The sequence below is a fragment of the Talpa europaea genome (assembly GCF_964194135.1).
Source record: "Talpa europaea genome assembly, chromosome: 3".
Classification (NCBI taxonomy): Eukaryota; Metazoa; Chordata; class Mammalia; order Eulipotyphla; family Talpidae; genus Talpa; species Talpa europaea.
The window spans coordinates 104,427,703-104,454,770 of record NC_140069.1 but is presented as its reverse complement, the minus strand read 5'-3'; the positions used below and the strand labels follow the sequence as shown (position 1 = coordinate 104,454,770).

Below are 27,068 nucleotides of genomic sequence, written 5' to 3'. Positions count from 1 at the left end.
ATACACCTAACCCTACCACCCTAAATCAATGATAGGTTTTTTTTTAATGGTCGATCTTCCAGTCTGCATTTGTTGATTTTTTAGATTTTTTTGGTCATCTGTATGTGTTCTGTTCATCCACTTGTTTACTTTTATGTCAGCATTAGTTTGGATTTATGATAATTAATGACTGCATAATATTCTGTATTTATTTATATATAAATAATATATTTTACATGTATTTAATCATCTCCCAAATGTTAGATTTCCAACTTATAAATAACTGCTATAATAAAAATCTTTGTGCAGTTTCTTTTTTTCCCTGGTGAGAATATTAGGTGAAAATATATCAATATCTTCATTCCAAAAGTGATAATCAGTCACCAATAATGTGTAAACGTAATAATTACACCACGTGGCCATTTGTGGGATAATCATTGAAGATTAAACTGTTCTCATTTAACAAGTATCAAATAGTACATAAGTAACACATTCGTTTGCATATCTTTGATGAATGAGATTGCATATTCTTCCATATGATCTTATGTTAAGACTAAAGAGAAAGGAAATAAAAGATATTAGTAAGGAAAGTCTTTGGGTTCCTAGGAGGTATAGGGGACAACACTGTCTGTGCCTTGTTTCACATGCCCAGAGCCTAGCATTTCCTTGAGGTCTTGTGATATGTTTTATAACAGACGACTAGCATGAAATAATGAGCATTTTGCTAACTCCCATGGTTTCTGTGTATCAGGAGTTCCCAAAGGCCTTAATTTAGCATTTCTCTTCAAGATTCTTATGTGATGTCAGTCAGGGTAGACTGGACCAGACAAGGTAGGAGAGGTGGTAAGCCAGCCGGGGCATCTCTAGTCTCAGGGCCTGTCCAAGTGCTCTCTCCTCAGGAGTTAAGTTAAACTTGCTCAATGCATGCCAGTTGAACAGTTTATATTGCCTCTGAAGACTTCAAGATTTAAAAAGAACCCGGGTAAATTCCTATGAACTTTGCAGACCTCTCATGAGAAAGGATGCAGCATCACTTACCCTACATACTACTGGTTACAGGCAAATCCCATCAACTTTTACCCATTGAAAGGTAAGTGGAATGGATCCCCAGCACCCACCTTTCCATCAGGACCAGCATCAAGCTCACAGTGTAGAACAAGAAGGATGGCAGTTATTATTACAGCCTTCTTGGAAAATACAACTATCTGCAACAATAACAAAAGTCACAAGAGACTACCTTATAAAACAGAGACAAGTTACAAATTTGTAGTAGGACCCTTCCAGTCACCCTGATTCTCAGATCCCACCAAAACATCTGCTCATCATCAACATCTGGTATGAAATGGGCTTAAAAATGCTGCTGGTTGAGCATGTAATCAGAGTACAGGGACTTAGCTATTCTTAAAGTTACTTCCTTTAAGAAGAGGCCGAGTCTGGTGAATTTCACCCCTCTTACCACAGACTGTAAATTTCGGGCCTCCCTGGTGGCACAAGGGGTTAAGCACCACACTATGAAGCAATCCGCAGCCTCTGCAGCACGAGTTCGATCCCCATTGGGCCAGGGAGCAAGCACATGGCTCAGCAGACCTCTCCCGTCTCGCCCGCTGCTCCCCTCAGCAGTGTTCTTTGGTCAGTCTGCCTGTTCTGTCCCCCACTCTGTCTCTGGTGAATCCTCTCACGCCCCTGCATCTCTGGCCTGTACCCCAGCTCTTGTATGGTAAATAAACAAATCTTAAGTGTAAATTTTCAGTATGGGTTTCTAATGGATAACGCTTGAGAACGCAGCCCCACCGCGTTTCCTTGTTTCTCCTTTTCTAGATTCTGCAGGCCAACTTTCTTCTGTAACAATTTCATTACAGCTTTTGCTTCTGATCCCAGAAACTATCTCCCGGAAACGATATCCTTCTTTTTGACTGGATTTGGAAGGGCTCTCAGGGTGCCACGGCGGCGTCCTCCGCGCCTCGGCTGCCGGCCGCCGCCAGGGGGCGCGCTCTGACTCCAGCACCGGCCGTCCCGGCCGCGGGTCCCGGCGCTTCGGGCGCCAACTCCGGCGGCGCGGCGCTGAGGCGGTCGGCTCGGCCTATCGGGAGGCGGCGGCCGGGCGGCGCCGGCGGGAGCCGCGGCCTGGGCGCGGGCGGCGCGCTGGCGGCGGCGGAAGAGGGCGCTGCGCGGCGGGGCAGGACGGCGCGGCGCGGCTCGGCGCGGCCCGGAGGAAGTGCGGGCTCGGCCGCCGCCGCCCCAGCCGCGCGGGCCGCGATGTCGTCCGGGCCGCGGCGCGACGACGCGGGGGCCGGGGGCGCGCGGCGGCCGCGGGAGCCGCCCGAGCAGGAGCTGCTGCGGCGCCGGGAGCAGAAGCGGCGGCGGCACGACGCGCAGCAGCTGCAGCAGCTCAAGCACCTGGAGTCCTTGTGAGTCCCCGCCCGGCGGCCCCGAGCTCCCCGAGGAGGGGGCGAGGCGGCCACGCGGCCGTGCGCGCCCCAGGCGCGTCCCCCGAGACCCGGGGCGGGGCCCGCGGCGTCCCCCAGCCGAGCCCCGCGCGCGGGAGAGGCCGGCGCCCCGGAGCGGCCCGGCTCGGCGCGAGGCCCCCGAGGCTCGGCCCGGGCTCAGGCTGGCCGCGCGGCGGGGCACCCCCGGAGGCGACGGGTTTTGCTCCCCGAGCTGCGAGGTCCCTGGAGGGCGCCCACTTAGGATGCGGGGGGCGAAGGCGTGCGACGTTCAGCTGAGCGCCCGGGCCCTTTTCCCGGTCTTTGCTCATTTGTCACCCAAAGGGCCCACTGTGACCTGGATCCGTGGAAGCCCGGTGCTTTTCACCCTCTGCTGCTGAGAGAGAGAGAAAAGCAGGTGCTGGGACGTTAGTGTGCTGAGGAAAGGAAAGGAAAGGCCAAAGGGCTGCCCCTGCATATTGGCGAGGTGGCTGTCAGGTGGAGGGAGTGCAGAGTGCAACAGGATAAAGGTGGGAACTGCTAAAAGACCAGTTTCTGCTCTGCAATGAGAATTAGGACCAGAGTCCTAGGTTCTTGCTGCTCAGATAGTCCTGTTCAGAAGCAGAGTCATATATGAATAGATTCTTGTTGGTCTGCATGGTCTTGTAAGCAACCAAATCAGGTCTCTCCGGCTCAGAAAGCCAAACTGCACCACTAGAATGTCTTTTCCACAAAGGAGTTTATTTGAAGTGGCCACCAGGGGAGTTGGAGTGTTGAACACTCTAAAATCCCTGCGCCCTGAAAGGTGGGAGTGCTGAGATTATATAAGGGCGAGAAGGAAAGTTAGCAGGTACTGGTCTAGGAGGGAGTCAGGGGCTTCCCACTCGCAGGTGCCAGGAGGCACAGGGCAGTAGGTAGGCGTCCTAAGCCACCTTGTTTCAGGGAGTGTTCCTTCCTGGCCTAACAAACTCTGACCCGCAGGTGTTTGCCCTCAATGTTATCAACCTGGAAGGGACAGTTTTTGTTAGAGATGTGACACAGTTTTCAGGTTTCTGGGAATGCAGTTGGAGAAGAATACATTTGTTGCTAGTTAAAAGTTATGACTAAAAGTTAATCACTAGACCAAGGGTAGTTCGTATTTAATTTTGCTTAGTTCTGTTAAGTTCTAAGTATAGTAGAATAGTTTCCATTCTAAGAGAAAAAGCTACAAAATTGAGGGTGCCTGGCCACAGTTTGACAGGACGCACTGTGTTTCCCCATCTCCATTGGGAGAAGGGCAGATTGTAAAGGAGATTTAAACATCGGGTGGGAAGTTGGAGTAATGAACTTTCAATTCTTTCCAAAGATTTTTTCCTTCTGTAATTAGCTTTAGTCGTCAAACTTTTCTAATTTGCTTCTCTTTTAGGAATATCTCGTTATTTGTGCAAAGACCATCTTGTAAGGAAAGGTCCTGAAAGGGTTCAAACTCTTCATAACACTCCGGGAGCATTGACACAACGTGCACACCTTTGTGGGAGCCTGGCCTGCCCATTTCACTGTGGCCCTGGAACTTAATTTCACCTCAATGGGACAGCAGATGCAGGATACAGTCCCTGCAGTGCTGGCATCCACTGCCCAGCCCCTCAGGATGCTCTGTCTCTTGCATAAGCATATGTGCAAAAATCTTTCTCTAGGGCCTCCCCTGGTGGCGCAGCAGTTGAGCACTGGGTTACGAAGCTACCCGCAGCCTCTGCAGTGCCAGTTCGATCCCCAGCCACTAAGCAAGGGTCCTACATGGCACGCAGACCTCTCCTGCCACCCTCTGCTCCCCTCAGCAGTGACTTTGTCAGTGTGCTTGCTCTGCTCTCCCCTCTGGCTCTGGTGAATTCTCTCACCCTCCCGCGCTTCTAACTGTACCCAGTGCTTATATAAACAAACAAACAAACAAATAAATAAATCTTTGAAAAAAAATTCTTTCTCTAGTTTAAGCTAAGGAAGGTTCAGGCTAGCCCAACAAGTACCTTTTAATTATAGGCTGCCAGGAGGTGGTTAATACTATTTATTTTGTAGCTAACAGGGCTTTTTCTCTGACAAAAAAGATTATGGTCCCTTCTTGCAGATAAGAAAGTGGAGGGTCTGTGGTTAAGCCACTGACCTGTTCACTAGCAAAAGGAGAGCTCACCTGAGGTACATGAAACTCACCAGTGGGGTTTTCTAGTTTCAGAGATGTAAAACTGATGAGGCCATTGCCATGTTTGCTAATTGGGTTTTAAAATTAAGTTTATTCATACCATTATTCATACCAGAGTGATACTTGTTTAACAAATCAAATGTTTTGCTAAAAATACTACAAAAAAAAAAAAAAAAGAGTTGGGCTACCCAACTCTTCCTGTAGCCTCACATTCCCTAAACAGCCCTCCTAACTCCCCAAATAAGGCCACGGCTTCCATGTGCAAATTTTTCTGGTTTTTTCTTCTTGGATTCAACTACACATTTCTAAATTATATGCTTTCTTTCACTCAGTAATTTTAGATATTATTAATTTCTTGTCGCGTTATATAAGGATTTAGTTCTTTCCCTGCCCTTGTTCCATCCAATATAGTTGCATTATAATTTTTGCTCAATCAGTGTTAGTATTAACATTTATGATTAGATTCAAATTCTTTCATCCTTGATGCACCCTCTTCAGTCTCCACTGATCATTTTCTTCCACTTGACTTGCTGCTCTCTTTGACCACTTCTGCTGAATTCATCTGAGTCTTCCACCCACACACGCTCTAGCTCCATCACTGCTGCTGTAACAGGGTGGTCCCCAGGAAAGGGGGAGGTTCCAGCTTCCCTGCCCCACCCAAGGGAGGGTGGAGCTGAACAGGAGGAGAGGAAGCTGGAGAAGAGACTAAGGAAGGAAGCAGGATGGAGCCAGGAGACCTGGAGGAGACGCATGGAGCCTAGAGACACGTAAAGAAACTGCGCTTATCTTTTGGTCGTGGACTGGGTGACACAGATGTGGGTGAGACCCGTGGGGAGGTGACAATGGCAGCTTTTATCTTGATGTTGATTTTGCTCTTTTCCTTCCGGGCTTGTCCGGTTGTTTGTGACCCTTTGCTGTGGGTCCCCACTGGAAGATGCTTTAGACTTGTAGCAGGCTTTGGGGCCTTGCTCTGGGCCGATCCCATATGGATGGACTTTTACCCACGAGGGGACGGGTAACTTTGGGTGCTTCATTTAGAAACTAGACTCTTTGCCTTACCTGTATTGTTTCCTAGTTTTATTAAAGATCCTTCCCATTAGTCTCATGTGTTTTGTGTTGATGCGGCGGATGGCAGAACCCATTTAGAATAGGCAGGTTTGCGGGGTTTGGGCTGCCCCTCTCCCTGTCCTATAACACTGCCAGTGAATACATGGGTACTAGAGTATATGTAGCAGCTTCCTCTCTGCTTTTCCCCATGTGTTTTTTTAAATGTAACTAGAAATATGTTATGCCGGACTCCTGCTCCTGGGACCTAGCACCTTTGCTTAGCACAGTATTTTGACTGGCTATTTCTTTTTTTTTTTTTTTTCTTATTTTTTGCTTAGTCCTTACATCTTTATTTTCTACATTATCAAATATGTTGTTTATCTGTCCCATTTATTTCCTGAAGATCTAAGTCCTGGAGCCCTCCATTTGTTCCAGTCTTTATAAAACTGACCCTTGAACAACAGAGTTTGAACTGAGTTCACTTACACAGATTTTCTTATAAACAGACTGTAAAATTAAGGTATTGATAAATATGATTTTCTTAATAGCATTTCCTTTAGCTTGTTTTGTTTGACTGGCTATTTCTGCAAGGATTAAGTTTTATGTTGAACTTCACTATTACCTGACGAACAAGTTAGATTTTGTCTGTTACACTTTCTCCTTTTTGCAAAAGGAAATATCAGGGTGGTTAGAGCTAGAGTAAGGATTTCATTCCAGAAACCATTACAGAAATAATATTGTTTAAAAATTCAGTCTATGTAATTCTATAGTGGATCTGAACTAATGATATATTTTTGCTTCAATTTTTCCTTTAGCCTGTTACCTTAAGTTTTTCTTTCAGAGATATATTTACCCAGGCTTATACCAACATAACAGTATTGAAAATACCATTGAATTTTTTCTAGCTAAAACACATTATTTTTTAGATTAATACATGTGTATAGATGTGAATAGAAAGGAACAATGAAGATCCCTCACATTTATAATCTTTAGTTATATTTCCTAGAAGCAAGCATGTAACTAGTTTCTTAGGTATCCTTCCTGGGGACAGTCTGTGTACATAAATGTGTATGCATATGTAAATAGTCATATATAGACTCATGTTCCCACAGACACAAATAGAAGCATACCAGTTATACACTGTGGCTCCCTACTCTCTCTCCTTTAAAAAAATTAGAAGATTGTCCTAAGTTAATTCACACTTTTTAGCATTAATCTTTTTGTGGTGATAAAAGTAATATATTTTCATTATAGAAAACCCAGAATATTAGTCACCCTTCTTACTATCTTGGTGCAGCAAATTGAGTGCTTACATTTCCAAGTTTCTGGAGTCAAGACACAATTGTAAACCAGTTTCAGTATCCAGACGTCCTCAATGAAATGTTCCTTGTGGAGGGCCTCCCCGGTGGCGCAGCGGTTGAGCGCTGGGTTGTGAAGCTGCCCGGTGCTGCTCCCCGGCCACCGGAGGAGGGTCCCACATGGCGCGCAGACCTCTCCTGCCGCCCGCTGCTCCCCTCAACAGTGTACTTCGGTCCTTCTGCCTGCTCTGCTCCCCGCTCTGGCTCTCGTGAATTCTCTCGCCCTCCTGCGCTTCTGACTGTACCCAGTGCTTGTATAAATAAATAAAAATAAATCTTTAAAAAAAAAAAAAAGAAATGTTCCTTGTGGCGTCATTGAATAGAACAGGGATATTCGGGGCCTCCCTGGTGGCGCAAGGGGTTAAGATGCAACCTATGAAGCAATCCGCAGCCTCTGCAACACGAGTTCGATCCCTGGCCAGCCAGGGAGCAACCCACATGGTGAAGTAGACCTCTCCTGTCTCACCCGCTGCTCCCCTCAGCAGTGTATTTCAGTCAATCTGCCTCTTCTGTTCCCCACTCTGTCTCTGGTGTATCCTCTCACCCCCCTAAAACTATGTCCTGTACCCCAGTTCTTCTATGTATAAATAAATAAATCTTAAAAAAAAAAAAACAGCGATGTTTCGTTGTCTGTATCTTTTTTTCATTTTCATTTTGTTTTTGTTCCCTTGGGCATTCATGATTAAAAGACAAACATCCATGCTATGTGCTCAATAGCCAGTAGTGTGTCCATTGTCAAAAATGAACATGAGGGGCCTTCCTGGTGGCTCAGGGGTTAAAAACTGCACTATCAAGCTATCTCCAGCCACTGCAGCAAGAGTTCAATCCCGGGCCAGGGAGATGACCCACATGGCACAGCAGACCTCTCTTATCTCGCCCACTGCTCCCCTCAGCAGTGTATTCAGCAGACCTGGCTGTTCTGCTCCCCACGCTGTCTGTGGTGAATCCTCTCACTCCCCGCACCTATGGCCTACACCCCAGTTCTTGTATGCATAAATAAATAAATCTTTAAAAAAAATGAACATGAGCATTTGGTGCTGATTTTTCCAGATTTGGAGTCCAGAAATCTTTTCTAATAGTTTCAGTAGAGTATGCAAGTGAAAATGACTTGAGAGCATAGGCATGATTTCTATCCTCAGAATCCCAGGAGTCAGAGAACTCTTAGTGAAAGGGAAAACAGGTTCCCATGCAGTCCTTCGTGGACATAATTTAACAGCATTCTTCACTGAACGGTGCCTGTCATCTGGACACAGGATGTGAGTCCAACAAGGTCAATACAGGCATTAAGGGCAGAGAGCTGTGAAGCACTCTGCCAGCTCCACAGGTGGGGCAGGTTGGGAGGAGCCTGGATTGAATGATGCTGGGAGATGGGAGAGAGTGCCTCAGGGACAGAGCACCTTCACCTCCAGCTTCGCTCCTTCTCCCCTGTGCCTCTCTTCCCTGTTGAGCAAGTGGAGTTATGCTGGGTAAATAAGCTGACATCACAATAACACTTTGGAATCATAGTTAGCTTACCTCACATTTTTTCTGCAGTCTCTTGCTTTCCCTTTTTAAGAAAATAAAATTCTAGTGCTAAGACACCAAGTTAGTGAATTTAAGTTCTAGATCTCAGTAGGATGTGGTAGAGCGTTAGTTTGTTTATACGTGGTGTCTGACTGCTGGGTATATTTTGTTAACTATTTTAGACATAATGTAGTGTTTCAAGTTTTTTACTGAAAATGTCCTTTCTATGTTGGCCTAAAGTTGCTTTTGCTCATAAATTGTATTCCTTTTAATGTGGTTGTTGATGGCTTTTTTTTTTCATTTCTAGTTATGAAAAACCTCCTCCTGGGCTTATCAAAGTCAGTGTGAAGTTTGTATGTATGGTTATGTTCTTAGACATAATTAACTGAGTGCTCACGCACAATAAGTTGTTATGAAAAACAATTGTAAAAGGATTTTTTTTAAAAAAGATTTATTTATTTATGCATATAAGAGCTGGGGTACAGGCCAGAGATGCAGGGGGTGGGAGGTGGGGCGGGAGGGTGAGAGGATTCACCAGAGACAGAGTGGGGAACAGAACAGGTGGATATGGGCCTCCCCGGTGATGTAGCAGTTGAGCGCTGGCTTGTGAAGCTGCCCGCAGCCTCTGCAGCGCTGGTTCGATCCCAGGCTGCTCCCAGGCCACCGGAGAAGGGTCCCACATGGCGCTCAGACCTCTCCTGCCGCCCGCTGCTCCCCTCAGCAGTGAACTTCGGTCCTTCTGCCTGCTCTGCTCCCCGCTCTGGCTCTGGTGAATTCTCTCACCCTCCCGCGCTTCTGACTGTACCCAGTGCTTGTCTAAACAAACAAATAAATAAATAAATCTTAAAAAAAAACAAACAAACAGGTGGATAGACTGAAATACACTGCTGAGGGGAGTAGTGGGTGAGACAGGAGAGGTCTGCTGCACCATGTGGTTTGTTCCTTGGCCAGCCGGGGATCAAACTCGTGCTGCAGAGGCTGGGGAGGCTGAGGATTGCTTCATAATGAGGTTCTCAACCCCTTGCGCCACCAGGGAGGTCCTGTAAAAGGTTTTGAATAGCCTTTATGATAACCTTGATCTTCCCTGCAGATGCCAGTCATTCATACACACTGGGGTTTTCACAAGCCTGTGCCTTTGTAGAAATGTAATCGTGTCTGTTCCCTAAGAAGCCTCCAGCCCCTGTGAGATCCTCAGTGACCCCCCTTTTCCCTCTCTGTTGTGACTGCATTTTCTCCAAGCTCTGCTGTGCTCTCTTCCTGCTCTGAACAGGGCTGGCTTCCTGAGTGTCATCAACGCACAGAATAGTAGATGCAGACACTTGAGTCTGTCTTTCTGCAAGAGTGAGACTTAAAAAAGGCCAAAGCAACTTTTTCTGCTTGGTAACTTTCAATTAAAAAAAAAAAGATGTTTAGAAAACATTTTTCCGTTATAAATTTAATATTCATGGAAACAAAATAAAGCACCTTAATTATAAATGTGTTTATTTAATAGTGAAAACACATAGCAGAAATACAGCATATGTGTGATTAGAAAACATGACAGTGACCTGTAAGGTATAATGAAGTATTTTAATGTAATGTGCCATTTTTACTATGCCAAATAACTGTTTACTTTAATTCTTATGCCTTGCCTTATTCCACAAAGATTTTGAAGTAATGGAGTCTTTTGTTTTTATCTTAAAATCAAATTTACCTAAGAATTGGGAGCTAGAGAGAGACCGAGCTTTTCTACATGAAGAAAGTATTTCTGTTCTACTTCACTAATAACTTTTCTCTACGAACAGCTTTTGTTTTCACAATATAGTTTTTCTGGTACAATTACTTCCATTTTTTCTGTTTGGATTAATGAGGTTTTTTCCCCAGTTCTTGCAAGGAAAACTTACAGTACATTGGGATCTCCAGTCCATGAGAAAGCCAAGGTGATGCTGTGTTCTGAGAAGGAGAAAGAGAATTTCAGTGCATTTTGCCATATTTTTTACATGGTGTTTCCTCTTTCAGGAAGATGAGACTAAGCCAGAAGACTGTATACCAGATGTACCAGGCAATGAGCATGCCAGGGAGTTTCTGGCGCATGCACCAACCAAAGGGCTCTGGATGCCACTGGGCAAAGAAGTCAAAGTTATGCAGTGTGAGTATGGAGATGTTTCAAGTAACACCCCCAGCACACACACTTTATAAATCACAACTGACAAAGCATCTTTACTTCTCTGATTTAATTTGCTCATCAAATTAATGTTTTCATCAAATTTGGGAAGTTTTTGGCTATTATTTTTTTTCACACGTGTATTCTGCATGCTGTTGCACTTCTGAGGTTTCACTATGTATATGCTGTGAAATTCACTATATGAATGTTATGGCATCCCACAGGTCTTTGAGAATAGTCGGTTTACTTTATTTTTCTTTCTGTTTCTCAGACTGGATTATCTCAATTGTGACCTATCTTTAGGTTTGCCTACTAGTTGCTTTGCAATCTTTAAATCTGCTGTTAAAACTCTCTAGTTCATTGGGACCTCCCCGGTAGTGCGGAGGGCTGAGCACAGCGCTGTGAAGCTGTCTGCAGCTTTTGCAACTCAGGTTCGATTCCCGGCCAGCCAGGGAGATTCCCACATGGTGCGGCACACCTCTCCTGTTGTGCCCACTGCTCCCCTCAGCAGTGCTTTCTGTCTGTTTACCTGTTCTGCTCCCCACTCTGTCTCTGGTGAATCCTCTCACCCTGCCACACCTCTGGCCTGTACCCCAGCTGTTGTATAAATTAAATAAATAAATAAATAAATGAATAAATAAAGACAGATTTATATTTAAAAAAAACCTCTCTAGTTCATTATTCATTTTGGTTATTGTATTTTCATCACCACTATTTATTTTTAATGCTTTTTTATAATTTATATCTCTTTATTGATAATCTACTTGGTGTAACATTTTCATGCTTTTCTTTAATTCCATATACATCGTTTTAATTTGTTCTTTGATCATATTTATAAAAGCTGATTTAGAGCCTTTGCCTAGTAAATCCAATATTTGGACTTACTTTACTCTATATTAAATTTTGGTTTTGTTTTGTTTTTTTGGTGAAGCTGGACATTTTACATAATATTAAGTGTTCTGGAAACCAGATTTTCCTTCCTACCCAGGGCTTTTGGTGTTCCTTTTTTGTTATTTAGGTACTTTTCTAGATAATTTAATTTCCAACTTACTTGATTTAGGACAACTTGCAACTATTTTCAGTGCTTTCACAGAGGTTCTCACCTGGCCATTCTTGATTTATTTTCTTTCCCATCTACTACATACTTACAGTAATTGCCAGCATAGAGCAAAACTGGCTGATCTTAGCTATAATCCCTCTTCATACTTCCTGACCTCCTTGGCTGGAGTTGCTTAATGTCCAAACCCAGGGTCTCAATTTGCTCCATTCTCCCATGACTTGCTGATTTGTCTGAAATCCACCTAATTCTAAGAGGATGAAAACAGGTGAGAGAAGAAAAAAGGATCTCATCCATCCCTGCTCCTCACATTTTATTTTTCCCACACCTCAGTGTCAGGTGCCAAGTTCATAGTCACTAAAATTACAAAACATATATTGCCCTCAGTTGGCCTGCAATGTGTATATGTATTTTCTTATTTTGTCTCCTCCTAGTTCCTTTATCAGGCCTTCTGCTGCTTCTAATAAAAAAAAAAAAAAAAAACCTCTTTAAATAGGACAGTTTCCTTTTACAGCAGGAGTGCTTATCAGGGTTTTGATGGTGTCACATTTGAAGAGAATTTGTGACTTTGTTAAATATAAGTGGTTTGTGTGGTAGGTGACAGAGAAAGAAGCTATTTTCTCTAGTTTCTTTAGTTACATATAAGGATCAGAGTCACTTGATTAATAGAAAAGATTTATACTTTGAAAAACATAGCAAGCTACAAACTAAAAAAATAATTCACCCTTTCTAGTACTTTACATTGGATTGTCAGTGTAAATATTTGGTGGGGTAATACTCATTCCCAAAGCTGTAAGATTAACGGATGCTAGGGAAGCTGCATCCTCCTTTTCTAAGCTCTTACATGCTTATCCTCTGATTTCATTTTGCTTTTAGAATTGGAACTTAATGAAGAAAAACTTTAATATGATCTAGTGATTCTGTATCTTCATTAAATGAAACTGTGTTATCTTACAGAAATATTTTCCTTTTGTCTTTGTTTTTAGGTTGGCGTTGTAAACGGTATGGTCACTGAACAGGCGATAAAGAATGCCCTTTCTTTATCAAAGGCAACCAAAAGTTAGAACAGTTTAGAGTAGTAAGTAGAACCCCATCATGTCAATTTACGGTTAACAGAGATAGTGAATATTAATGACTCAGGTAGTAATCAATGATCTGGAGTTTTACATAAAATATATTCCTAGAAACCTTTTGGGACAAAGTATCTGGGGTTAAAAACACATATCTCTGTTAAATTACATTTGTGTAACAAAGTATTTCTTTAAAAGAAAACTAACTCCTTATTACAGTATCATTTGCTAGTACCTTGGGTATAATGGTTGTTTTTCTGAATCAGATATATTTATTCAACTTTTTAACTTATATTTAAAAAATCATGTTTCATATAGCTAAGATCAGGATCTTAGTGTTTATCTAAACATTAGATCTCTTTCTGTTATAAGCTAGATATGTGTATATAAATGACATATTTTCTTTTTTTTTTAAAGATTTATTTATTTTTATTTATGCAAGCACTGGGTACAGTCAGAGGTGCGGGAGGATGGGAGAATTCACCAGAGCCAGAGCGGGGAGCAGAGCAGGCAGAAGGACCGAAGTACACTGCTGAGGGGAGCAGCGGGCGGCAGGAGAGGTCTGCGCGCCATGTGGGACCCTCCTCCGGTGGCCGGGGAGCAGCCGGGGATCTAACCGGCGTCGCAGAGGCTTCGGCAGCTTCGCAACCCAGCGCTCAACCGCTGCGCCACCGGGGAGGCCCAACATATTTTCTTTAGATGACAGTAAAGTAGATCTATTATTTGCTCACTTTATTCTAATAGTCACTGCCCCAAAGTGTTAATTCACCATCCAAGAACTGCTTCTGCCGAATGAAACATGCTGCTGTCTGGATGTACAGGTCAACAGACATCCTCCAAGGTGTTTAAGATAGTTAAAATATTATATTTTCACTTTAACAATCAGAAGAACTTATTTTGGATCAATCATTCCACTTCTGGGGAATGACACTTTTTAGATATACCACAGAAAATAGTGGTAAATCTCAAAAACTTAAACATTTTTTGTTTTATTCAGAAATCCCACATTTAAGAATTTACTCTGAGGATATTACAGAACATCAGTATGTACACAATTTTTATGATGTATACAACTGAAAAATGGAAACTAAAGAAAAATTGTAAACATCTTGGGCCTCCCCAGTGGCGCAGTGGTTGAGCGCGGGGTTGTGAAGTTGCCCGTAGCCTCTGCAGCGCCAGTTCGATCCCTGGCCGCCAGGCGAGGGTCCCACATGGTGCGCAGACCTCTCCTGCCACGCCCGCTGCTACACACAGCAGTGTACTTGGGTCCTTCTGCCTGTTCTGCTCCCTGCTCTGGCTCTGGTGAATTCTCTCACCCTCCTGCACTTCTGACTATACCCAATGCTTGTATAAATAAATAAATAAATCTTAAAAAAAAAAAAAAGTAAACATTGTAATAGTCTATTGATAACATGTCAACATGAATTACTGTACCACAGAAATTATTTAGCCATTAAGAATTACATTTTCAAAGTATATAATGTGTAAAAATGTTCATGAAAACATAAGTGAAAAGTAATAAAATTTATATGTAATATGATTATAATGTTTCATATATTATGAATAATGATTAAAAGAAACTAAATGCTTATAAGTAATTATATGTAAGTAGTGAAGTAATAGATTTTCTAAATTTGGGCCTCCCCGGTGGCGCAGCGGTTGAGCGCTGGGTTGCGAAGCTGCCCGCGGCCTCTGCGGCACAGCGGTTCGATCCCCATCTGCTCCCCGGCCACCAGAGGAGGGTCCCACATGGCGTGCAGACCTCTCCTGCTGCCCACTGCTCCCCTCAGCAGTGTACTTCGGTCCTTCTGCCTGCTCCGCTCCCCGCTCTGGCTCTGGTGAGTTCTCTCACCCTCCCGCGCTTCTGACTGTGCCCAGTGCATGTACAAACAAAACAAATAAATAAATAAATAAATAAAAACATGCCTCTATAAATAAAAAAAAAAAAAATCAAACCTTTAAAAAAAAATAGATTTTCTAAATTTGACTTTCTGGTAACATCTTAAATTTCTGGAATAAAGATTCTTTTATTAAATCAAGGTAATTCAATATCATAGCATTTCCCCTACATATATTCTTATATTTAAGTACTTCAAGTAATTTTAAATAACCTATACTTTCAGACTTCTTTTGGGGGTACTTAACACACATTTTGTATGTATATAAATGTTTCCTTATATATCATTTTGTAATTTACTTGTTCTTATTACTATCTCTTGGTCATCGATCCACACAAACAAAGAACTACCTTGAATAGTATTTCATGATTCTGCCATGGATTATTTCCTTATAAAGAATATTTAAATTATATCCTATATTTCCCTAAGTGGAAAATCCTTTTCACAGATATCACAATGACTTTGAAGTGATGCGACCCTTCAGAAGGATTAAAATCTGCTGAGCAAAAATATACCAAACAGCACATGACTATTTTAGAAATATAGGGATTTCATTTTTATTTAACTGATGATCTGTGAAGCCTTACCCAATCTTAATCAACCTTCTCACCCTTAGGCACATGAAGAGCCCATGTATTACATCATACGAGAGAATGAACGACATGAAAAGGATGTGAGGTGAGGCCATCCTGAAGATAACAAAGGAGCAAAATATTTGGAGAGGGCCTCCCCTGGTAATGCAAGCGGTTGAGCCCCGCGCTGTGAAGCTGTCCGCAGCCTCTGCAGAGCTGGTTCGATCCCCGCCAGCCAGCGAGGGTCCCACATGGCGCAGCAGACCTCTCCTGTCATGCCTGCTGCTCCCCTCAGCAGTGTATTTCGTCAGTCTGCCTGTTCTGTTCCCCACTCTGTCTCTGGTAAATCTTCTCACCCTCCTGCCATCTGGCCTGTGCCCCGGTTCTTGTATAAATAACTAAATCTTTAAAAAAAAAAAACCAAAAACAAAAACAAAATATTTGGAGGGCAGAAATAATCACCGAAAAAGACAGTGTATGGGGAGTGAGCAGGCAGCCTTGTTTTACATGGGCTAACTAAAAGCAGCAGCCTTAATCCAGCCCGCTCATGCTGCTGATAATTCAAGTTGACAACCCACATTCTGGTGTACAATTAATACTCTTTCATGTGATTCAGTTTATCTTCTCCTTTGTCTTTAAGGATCTGAGTTATTATTTAAAATCATTCTTAAACAAATGACCCAATAAAAAAAAATGACAAAAGAGCTAAAAAGGCACTTATCCAAAGAAGACATATGATGGCCAACAGGCACGTGAAAAAATGCCCATTATCACTTATCAGGGAAATGTAGAGCAAAACCACAGTCAGATACCACCACACCTGTGAGGATGGCCCATATCAAAAAGATCAGAAACAAGTGTTGGATATGGGAAAAAAAAGGAAACTTCATACACTGTTGGTGGTAATGGAGACTGATTCAGGCCCTCTGGAAAACAGTATGGAGGTTTCTCAAAATATTAAAAATAGATACATCCCATGATCCTGCAATTTCACTCCTAGGTGTCTTCTGAGAGAACAAAAATAGTAATTTGAAGGGATATATGCATTCCTGTATTCACTACAACACTATTTTCAGTAGCCAAGCTTTGGAACCATCTCAATGCCTAAAGACAGATGAGTGGATTAGGAAGGTTTGGTTATATATTCACAAGGGAATTCTACTCTACTATAATAAAAGATAAATTCTTGCCATCTGCAACAACACAGATGGACCTGGAGGGAATTATGCTAAGTTAAATAAGTCAGTCAGAAAGAGAAAGGTAAATACTGGATAGTGTCATTTATATATGGAATATAGAGAAACAAAAACAGGACCAGATGAAGTCAAACTAGTGACAAACCCTAGAAATCCAACTGTATGTAGAACTGAGGCTACCAGAGGAAGAGAAGGAAAGAGAGCATAATGGACTATGGTAGAGGACTATGTGTGTCTCTGTGTGGTGCTTGTGGTGTGTTAATACCTCAAGGGGGAGATTCCTATACCTCTAAATCACACAATGCTGTAAACCAATGTTACCTCAATTAAAAAAAAAAAATCTTTCCTAGACATGACTAATGATTCATATGAAAGCACAACATTTGTTTTTCTTCTAATTGGTGGTGATGAGTTATAATTGTTGAGGAAGTAGAAGACGCACTATGAACTTGAGCAGTTATAATTTTAAGGACTTTTAGAAAGGTGCAGAAATATTCTGGATAATAAAAAGATTAAAATGACTGTAAACTGGTTATATTCATGTGAAATGGGCATGGATATGTAGAAGAATAAGGAAAATATGCAAACAAAAATAAGCACTATCTTTAATGGGGTGGCTATGTGTGACTATTTTTAACACTCAAATATATAACTCATTTTTACTCTTAAAAGAAATATTTTACTTTAAATATTGTTTTGTTCTCTGACCAACCTTTGTATGTTTAGGATACAACAGTCGAAGCAGTTACTGGAGGATTCTACCTCAGATGAAGATGGGAGCAGCTCCATTTCCTCAGAATGTAAAGAGAAACACAAGAAGAAGAAAGAAGAGGATAAGAAAAGGAAGAAAGAAAAGAAAAAGAAGATAAAACAAAAGTGTAAGTCTTTCATGTCAAATGAGAGCTCAGACTCAGATTGACAAGAACTTGTTCAACATTCTCATTTCAAAAATCAGACACTGTGGCCAAAGACCAGAGGCTTGTGGGATCGGAGAGGAATCGAGATGGACACTGAGAGCATGTGACCCGCCAGAGAGTTGTGTCTCCCAGGTGCTAGCTCTGAACAGTGGCCTTTTTCAGTGTCCTCTCTGCTGCTCACTGGGCTTTGGGATTCCTTTGAATGGCCCCTGCCAGGTGCCTGGACCAAGGGCAACTCTGAGGAAGCTTCTCCAAGTGCTGCCACAGCTTTCACTTTTCAATTAAGAGGGGCTACTTAATTCCCAGATTTCAGGCTTTTCTGTATTTTTTTTTTTTAAGATTTATTTATTTATTTATACAAGCACTGGGTACAGTCAGAAGCGCAGGAGGGTGAGAGAATTCACCAGAACCAGAGCAGGGAGCAGAGCAGGCAGAAGGACCGAAGTACACTGCTGAGGGGAGCAGCGGGCGGCAGGAGAGGTCTGCGCGCCATTTGGGACCCTCCTCCAGTGGCCGGGGAGCAGCCGGGGATCGAACCGGCACTGCAGAGGCTGCGGGCAGCTTCGCAACCCAGCGCTCAACCGCTGCACCACCGGGGAGGCCCTTTTTCTGTATTGTTGAGAATAATAAAAGTTGATTTTTTTTTTTTTTAAAGAGCAGTCATGCATTTGATTTTGAACCATACTATATTTGTGTGGTCCAAATTTAAAAGGTACATAAGGTTTCACCATGAAAATCCTTCCTCTTCTCTTATCCCAGCTACTCAGTTCCCTTCTTCAGTTGCTAACAAAGTTATCAGTTCCTTGTGAAGTCATCCAAAAATACTTCATGTCACTAGTAAATGTTTTATTCTCTTCAACACAAATGCTAGCATACTATACACATTTGCCTGCGTAATTTTTGCCTTTTTTCAACACTGTTGAAGCATGGTGAGCCTTGCCACACACCAAAGACCTGCTTATAAACTGTGGGCATGACTGCTTGAATTTTTTTGAATGGGTGGGTTATCCTATAACAATGAAAAATTATGTATTTACTTGCTTGGATCTATGGCTATTGTCCTATGATTATTTCAGTAAAATTACAGGGATAAAGGAACTTCTGTACTGTATCAGTTACCCACATTCCAAAATACATCCCTCACTTCCTCATCCTGTAGGTCAGCACAGCTTACCTGGAAACTTCTAATTTTGTGCTGCAGCTAAGGGAACTCAACAGGCTGGGGTGTTGTCTGCCAGCAGTTGTTGGTTGTTTGTTGAACCAAAGTGGAGCCAGATCTTGCTTATGAGCAAGTGTCCTTCCCTCTCAACCAGGATCTCCTGCTACTTCTGTCACACCCTTTCCACATCTTCTTTTCCTGGTAGAGTCCTCTTTAAGAACAACTGATGCCGATCAGGCTGGGTCCTTTTCCAGCTCTCTTCAGTAACTGCCACTAATTTTAGTCTTAGAAAGTTCACCGCAGGAACAAAATTGACTTAGTATTTGTTCTTTCTTTCTTTTTTTTTTTTTTTAAAGATTTATTTATTTATGCATACAAGAGCTGGGATACAGGCCAGAGATGTGGGGGGTGACAGGATTCACCAGAGACAGAGTGGGGAACAGAACAGGCAGAGTGACTGAAATACACTGTCAAGGGGAGCAGTGGATGAAACAGGAGAGGTCTGCTGTGCCATGTGCGTTGCTCCCTGGTAGGCCGGGAGAGGCTGGAGAGGCTGCGGATTGCTTCATAGTGCGGTGCTTAACCCCTTGCACCACCAGGGAGGCCCAGTACTTGTTATTTCTGAAAACCACTGTATTTGGCCATGTCTGGCATATATCCTTGGCATCCTAGCTCAGCATATAGCAGAAATTTCTCCTTCCAGGAATTTTCTTTCTCCTGCTAGATGCCCATTCATGATAAACGTATCATTACAATATGGAATAACATCAATGATTTTCAAACTCACGGGACATTAAAATCACCTGGAGTACTTGTTTTTTTTTTAAAGATTTATTTATTTATACAAGCACTGGGGTACAGGCCAGAGGTGTGGGAGGGTGAGAGAATTCATTAGAGACATAGCAGGGAGCAGAATAGGCAGAAGGACTGAAATACACTGCTGAGGGGAGCAGCGGGCAAGACAGAAGAGGTCTGCCACACCCTGTGGGAATCTCCCTGGCTGGCCGGAATCCAACCAGAACTTCGGAGGCTGATGGACAGCTTCACTGAGCTGTGCTTCACCAAGCTGCGCTCAACCCGCTGCTTCACCAGGGAGGCCCTGGAGTGATTGTTACAAGCAGAATTTCTGATTTACTAGGGGATGAACTGGGGAATTTGCATTTCTAACAAGTTCCCAAATGGTGCTGTTGGTTTGGGGACCAGACTTGAAGAATAATTCCTCCAAGTGTTAACCACTTATGGACACTTCCTCCAATTTATTGGAATCTCACCATCCTCTACTGTCCTTGCAAAGCTAATCCCTTTTCCTTTGCCCTCACTCCAGGTTTCTGTCTTTTGTTTCTGGTCCAGATTCCACAGCTCGTCATATTGGCCTCTCATCTCCCTTGGCCTGTGGTCCCTTTGGTCAGCTTACCTGGAAGAAGTGAAAACCAAACTCTTCCTTCCTCTGCTTCAATACCAGACTTCCGAACCCATAAAATTGATCAACCATCTTCATCCTAAAATCTATCTGCCTTGCTACTTTTCACTTCTTTTGAGGAGGGCAAAAGAAGCCACTAGTGTATCCTATCAAGTTGTCAGCATGATGGTGACAGACAGAATTATAAAATGCCTGCTAAGGTTTGCTGGTTAAATCAATAGGACTGTTACTACCTGGATTTTAGTCCCATTATTAGATTGTAAGACAAAGCTGACCTTTATAAACTGATTATTTGGGTGATCTAAAACAAGTCACATGAGAATTTTAAAACCAGGGTTTGTTTTTGTTGTTGTTGTTGTTTTCTTTTTTTTACCCCTAGCAGATAGCAAAGAGGAAGTCAGTTTCTGAGCTTCAGAAAACTTGATTTGCTGTTAGTGGCTCTTCACCCCTTCATCTCTATCCAGTTTCCTAATATGGACTTTTTCTCTGGTTCCTTTCTATTGTGTTCTGGTGATGACTCAGGGGCTTGTTCCAGCTATGCCTCCTGCCACCAGCTCATCTCCCACATGATGCATTCCTCAACTTTGTCAAACTGGGCCAACCAAGTAGGAGAGGGAGGGAACGCACCTCCTGGACTTGAGGCAGTGCTGAAAGATGTCAAGGATGAATCAGAGCAGTACTACAAGGCCCATAAATTCCAATTAGACCCTTAAAGGACATTTGTGGGGTTTTTTAAGGTTCATTTATTTATGCATACAAGAGCCAGGGTGTAGGCCAGAGGTGCAGCGGGAGAGGGGGCCGGGATTGGGGGAGTGGGGGAGGAGTGAAGTGGGGTCAGAGGATTCACAAGAGACAGAGAAGGGAGCAGAACAGGCAGATTGACTGAAATACACTGCTGAGGGGAGCAGTGGGCGAGACAGGAGAGGTCTGCTGCGCCATTTGGGTTAGCTCCCTGGCCAGGGATTGAACTCCACGCTGCAGTGGCTGGTGATAGCTTGGTAGCACTGAGACTTCAACCCCTGCACCATCAGGGAGGCCCAATCATAAGGGTTTAGATTAATTTAGTCAATTTTAAGACAGATTTAAGAGTTATTTATAAACTGAGTATTTGTACATAGTGTGTTTTCTAAGTGTGTCTGCTCCTTAACATATTGGTCAGTGATAAACATAAAGAATACTCAGGCTCATTAATGCTTCTTCATCCATTCATTACCTTCTTGAATATTCCAGAAACTACAGTGGAACTGGTATAGTCTGACCCTAAGGAAAGGGCAGAAGAGAAAAACAATGTTATAATTCCTAGGGAGCCTTGATTCTTCTGGGATTTGCAATGAGATACCATTTATTACTATCAGAAAAAACAATGGAATAAGTCTGAAAACACCAAGGCTTTTAGGAGGAAATGGAGTGACAGGAACATACATACACTGCTGGTGAGAGTACAAATTGGTGAACAGTATCTAAAAATGCTGAATATGTGTCATAGTCTATGAAGCAGCAATTCTACTTCTAAAAATAGCCCAGAAAAAAATCTTGCATATACATACAAGGAGCCATTTGTTTAAAATGTCTGCTGCAGAATTGTTTATAATATAAAACAATGGAAAAGGACATAAATGTTCATGATACAAGAGAATGGATTAATTCAAATGGATAAAATCAAATTTATGTTGATTATGGTCTTCTACCTGGGTGTTAAATCAATGACCTAGAATGGCATCTGTCTCCATAGAGGAATCTTTTTTTTTTTTTAAAGATTTATTTATTTATACAAGCACTGGGGTACAGGCCAGAGGTACAGGAGGGTGAGAGGATTCACCAGAGACAGAGCAGGGAGCAGAACAGGCACAAGGACTTAAATACACTGCTGAGGTGAGCAGCGGGCCAGACAGGAGAGGTCTGCCGCTCCTTGTGGGAATTGCCCTGGCAGGCTGGGGATCGAACCGGCCTCGCGGAGGCTGCGGACAGCTTCACAGCGCTGCACTCAACCTGCGGCGCCACAGGGAAGCCTCCATAGATGAATCTTAAATAATTTATAATTCCCTTTATAAATATCTTTTAAAGTAAATGTTTTTATTTGAAAATGATTTGTTTAAATTATGTTTTCTGACTGTTGTTGATGTCAGGAATACTACTGATATATATCGATTTTATATTCCAAAAACTGGTGAACAGTCATCCGTTTCAATTTTTGGTAGATTTGTCTGGATTTTTGATGTAGACATAAATCATTGCAAATATAGTAAGTTTTGTTTCTTCCTTTTCAATGAATATTTCCTCATTTTTCTTCTTTGTGTTTATCTAAGACCTTCAGCACAATATTGACTTTAGAAAACTGATAAAGATCTGTTGCCATCATGATTGACACAGCGGTGATCTGGATCAGGAAGTTCATGACCAACTGTTTCAGCAGAAACAAATATTCATTGATGTCCTTCATCCTGGGAAGGCAACAGTGCCTAAGACAGAAATTTGGGAAAAAGTAGGATAATTTCTGGTTTCATGGCATCAAAAATGTAAGAAAATGCAATTACTTATACTGTCACTGAAAAATATACTGCACTTTTCTTGTGTTAAGGTGAAAAATAATCCCCAAACTTCCATTTTAAAAATTATTTTCTTGGAATATACTTTGTTTTACAAAAAATATGTTGAAATAATAATGAAATATTATTGGAATTTGATTTGCCAAGTGAGAAATATCTATCAATTGTGATAAGTTGTATGACAATTAAAAGATTTAAATAGCTAGTGCTCTGCAATAGACAGCAGAGTATAATGCATGTAGCAGAGGACCCTGTTTGTGATAAAATAACAATGACTTTTTAAATCATCATGCTAATTTTTAAAATCAAATGTATGCATGTATAATTTACATTGACTAAAATACACCCATTTTAAGAGCACATTCTTTTATATCTGGCTTCTTCTATTTGGTACAACTCGGACACTAATTTTCATTTATTTATTTATTTTTAATGACACTAATTTTTAAATGGTATTTCTTTGTTCTTTTCTCATATTTACCCAATAATGATGAACTCTAAGATCATGTGAAGCTGTTCTTAATAATTAAGAGTAACATTAGTGGGCTTTTATTATTCTAGATTCTAGTACCTAAGTTCACTGTTGAGTGTTTATTTTAAAATACAACACTTCTTACTGATTGTTCCAATTCCCGCTGAGACATTTTAAAGGGATGGCGACCTTGAGGGAAGGAATGGCAAACAAGTACAAATATTTGAGGATAAACATTCAACCTTTTTTTTTTTCCCAGTTAAGATAACACACCAAAATGACTGGCTTTTTTGAAACCTAAGGCACATCATAGCAGCCTGCCAGCCCTCAGTGGCTTAAATGTTGAAAGGGGATGCTTTAAGTAATACCTAACTAGCAGATAGCTGTTAGTCTCACCCAACATCCATTCCCACCCCTTTTCTGCCTTACAGCCTTGTGTGAGAATTAGGAAAAACCTCTGCAGCTACTGGTAGTTAAATTACAGTTCCAGAAAATGAGCTGAATATATAAGTTTTTGAGTTGGGGTTGTAAGATATTGTCCTGAGAAAGCCTTTACTTTCCTGGAAAACAAAACAAAAACAGATGGTCAAAGACACTCCTTTCCCATCTTATTGTTTTGACAAAGGTGTGAAAGTTTAAAACTGGCAGCCATTTTGCAACCACGAGACAGATGTCAAAAAAATCACAGAAATTGTGGCCCTGCTGTTCTTGAATTGCTTGCTGTGTGACTATATTTAAGTCATTGCAATGGATTTGTTTTTAAACTTATAACCAAAAATATTCCTAACTGTATATAAGTGTACAGCTATTAAAATTACACCTTCTTAGTCTTGTTCATCCTCACAATTACTACTTTTCATATAGTTAATATTACCTGTAATCACCGAAACTAGAAAACTCATTGGTCCCTCACTTATTTTCCCTCATCCTCTTCATAATCAAGTGTTATTTGTCATGTCTGGGTAATTTCAAATCCATCTGTTTCACTAACGTCACAGGCATTCAATTAGATTTGTCTCAACTATTTTATCAGCCCCCTCACCCTGCTTCCAGTCCAGTATCTACCATGCCTCAGAATTTAAAAAAAAAAAAAATCTTGTATGTTTTCCTTCTTTAATATTTTTAATGAATCTATCTACAGGATGAAACAGACTCTTCCCATAGATATCGTTTGCTGTCTCTGCTTTCTTGTCTAGGCTTTGCATTTCCAGGATTCTGTCCAGAGTAGGTGCTCAAGTGCTTGTTAAATAACTGAATCTTTTGCATGGCTTCTTTATTGCTTAGCATCAAAACACGCACACAACATTCTTTTGCTTGCTAGCGAGCTGTGCCAAGCAAACTAGTGTGAGCCACAGCCATTAGCTGCTGCAAACGTTTGGCTTTGTGAGGCAAAACTGAAGGCACTCTTTCCGAACTTGGTGGGGGGGGGACTGGAGGGGGCCGGGACTGGGGAGCCTCCGCATTGCAGCACAGAACTATGCTCAGGCTGCACGCACACAGGCCCCCTCCGCACCCGCACTGATCCTCTCCCTAAGTGAGTTCTTTCAAGTGCTGCTTCGAGTTTTTCCTCGGCCTTGAGACGAGGACCTGCAGCCCTTCTTAATGAGATCGGAGAAACTAAACATGCGTGCTTTGGAAAGTGGAGGGTGTTTTGGAGCGAAGGGGATGAAGAGACAAAGCCCACTCGGCCGGCCGCCCACCGTCTCCCCTTAAGTGTCGCCTAGTCTCCCCCATCCCCATCCCTCGACCTGCCTTGCAAGTCTCTTTATTTCGGGGGTGTGGGGGGGCCGTCTGGACCTCCCAATAACGACTTTCTCGGGCCCCTCCTCGCCCACAGACACTAACAGCGGCCCGACAACGCAGGCACCCCACGCCCGCCCGCCCGCCCGCGGGACAGCCCGCTCCCGGCGCACGCGCCCTCCGCTGACCTTCCCCGGGAAACCCCTGCACAGCGCGCCCCGTCACCTCGCGCCGCCCCCGCCCTTCCAGCTCTTTCCGCTTCCCTTTTCGCGCCTGCGCGGATCCAATTGTTTTGGCTTTCCGGTGGGAGGCAGCGAAGGAACAGGGCGGGGGAAGCTGCGGGGGGTGGGGGGGGTGCGCTCGGGAACCCGGGAAACTGTAAAACTGCCGTTTGTGGCGCCAGGCGCGCAAGAGCGGCGGGGAAGGAGCCCGGCGGGGAGGGGCGCGCCGCCCGCGCGTCACGGGCCGCGGAGAGGGGCCACGAGGAGCGCGAGAGCGCGCCGCGGGGGCGGGCCCGGGGCGGCGAGCCGGCCGTCTGGGCGCCCCGGGCTGACGAGGCGGCGCGGGCGGGCGGGCGGCGCGGCCCCCGGGGGCGGAGCCTGGCGCTGGCCCGGCCCTAAGGAGCGTGCGGCGGCGCCCGTTGAGGACGCTGCTCTCGGCGCAGGACGGGCCGACCGGGGGAGGGCGCGAGGAGAAACCGGAAGGAAGAGGCGGCGGCGCCAGCCTTCCTCGGCGGGAAGGGGAGGCGAGACCCCAGCCCTGGCCCCGGCGGGAGGGCCACGCCCCCGCCGCCGCGCCTGAGGGCCCCAGTGTCTGCGGGGCCGCGGGCCGGAGCGCATCGCGGCCGTCAGGTCTGCGGGACGCCGGTGAGCGGGCGCCGCCAGCGCAGGGCGGGCGGGAGGGCGCGGGCGCCGGGAGCCCGCGGCGACCCGTGGCGGAATTGGGGGCGGTGGGCGACGGCGGGAGGGGGCTCGGCCCTTTGTGGCTCGGCGGGCGGGAGGCGGCGGCATCTTTCAAACCCAGACGCTTCCGCCGCGGGCGGGGGAGGGGAGCGGGCGGCCGGCGCCGCCCTCCATACCGGGCGGCGGCTCCTCGGCGTCCCGCTCCCGGCCCGCGCGAGGGGCTGGGGCGCTGGGCGCGCCGTTCGCGGGGGTGTTTCCGGCCCCGGCCCCGGCCTGGGGCGCCTCCGGGCGGCCCCCCCCCACCCCGATCCCCGGCCGGCGCCCGCCCTGGTCAAAATAAAGCTGTTTCCCCTAACGACTCGCGGCGAGTTCGCGAGATGGTGGACCGAGGGCAGACAAGTCCTTCCTTGCATTATTTCTGTAACGGTGCCTTTGAAACTCCCCAGAGATGGCCAGATAAACAGGTCGCGTTGTGAGCCAATGATTCTAGAAAGAAAGCAAGAGCTGCCCTTTGCAACGGGAAATTGTGTACATGTTTACTTTAGACCGAAATCGTTAACTTATGAGAACTGGCTCCCTATGAATTGGAAACCGCGGAGTAGAAGAATATTCCTTAATGTGATGTGGGGCAGTTATTTTGAGTTAGTGTGTTGGGGTTTGGGGGTTTTGTTTGTTTGTTCTTTACCCCCCCTGGTTTAGCAACCTAAATTCTCTCTAGCTACCTCAAGGGAAGAGGAGTATAGACACTCCGTGGGCAACAGATCTCTTGCATTGTCCACTGCCACGATGCCCCTTTCTAGTGAAAGTAGAAAAAGAAGCTGAAAGGAAAAATTAATTTTAAAAGGGTATGTTTGTGTGAAATGTCTGCTTTCTATATTGATTGGCCATAGAAAAATGTAGGGCCAGGACTGGTCACGTGTTGTTTATACAGGAATCTGTCGGTCTGGCTCACTGAGCGTTCAGACATTCAAAAACAAAACCCTGTCAGCAATGTGTTCTACTCAAAATTGCTTTTTCTTCTATTGAGAGGACTAATAAACATGGTGGGTTTTTGTTTTTGTTTTGTTTTGCTTCTGAAATGTGAATTTTTGCCTCAATTTGAGAAGTATGCACTTACGATCTCTTGTAATTGTGAGTAACTCGTGTCACTTAACCTTTGGTAAGGACTTATTTTCAGGATGACGTTTCTTTCTGACCTAAAGTAAATCGAAAAGTCAGACCCGTTTTCCCATCTTGGTGTTGTAGAATTTTGCTCTCCTTACATTTTACTAATTAATGTTAAGTTTACTTCACGTTGAGCTTTTGTTGGTAGGTTTTAGATTGGGCCCAAAATTCCTCAAAGGTGCAGTCCATTGGTAAACACAAGACTGGCAGTTCTGTTGCTCTCTTTGAAGTCCACGGTTATCCACATAGGACTGTTCACTCCCGCAGTTCTGTGGGAAGAAGGGAATGCTGTAACTCCTTTCCCCCTTTTTTTGATCTCATAAGCATTACCA

The 27,068-nt window shown here is 43.9% G+C and overlaps 1 protein-coding gene across 1 annotated transcript; it reads left to right on the top strand.

Annotated features, from left to right (window-relative positions):
* Positions 1 to 2,235: 2,235 nt before the first annotated feature.
* On the top strand, positions 2,236 to 17,335 carry RP9 (RP9 pre-mRNA splicing factor; the record flags this gene model as incomplete). The annotated part of the gene is given in 7 exon segments (XM_084229318.1): positions 2,236 to 2,387; positions 8,788 to 8,818; positions 10,479 to 10,608; positions 12,667 to 12,692; positions 12,696 to 12,758; positions 15,265 to 15,326; positions 17,143 to 17,335. Coding segments are annotated over 7 exon segments (657 nt in total).
* Between the last annotated feature and the right edge of the window lie 9,733 nt (positions 17,336 to 27,068).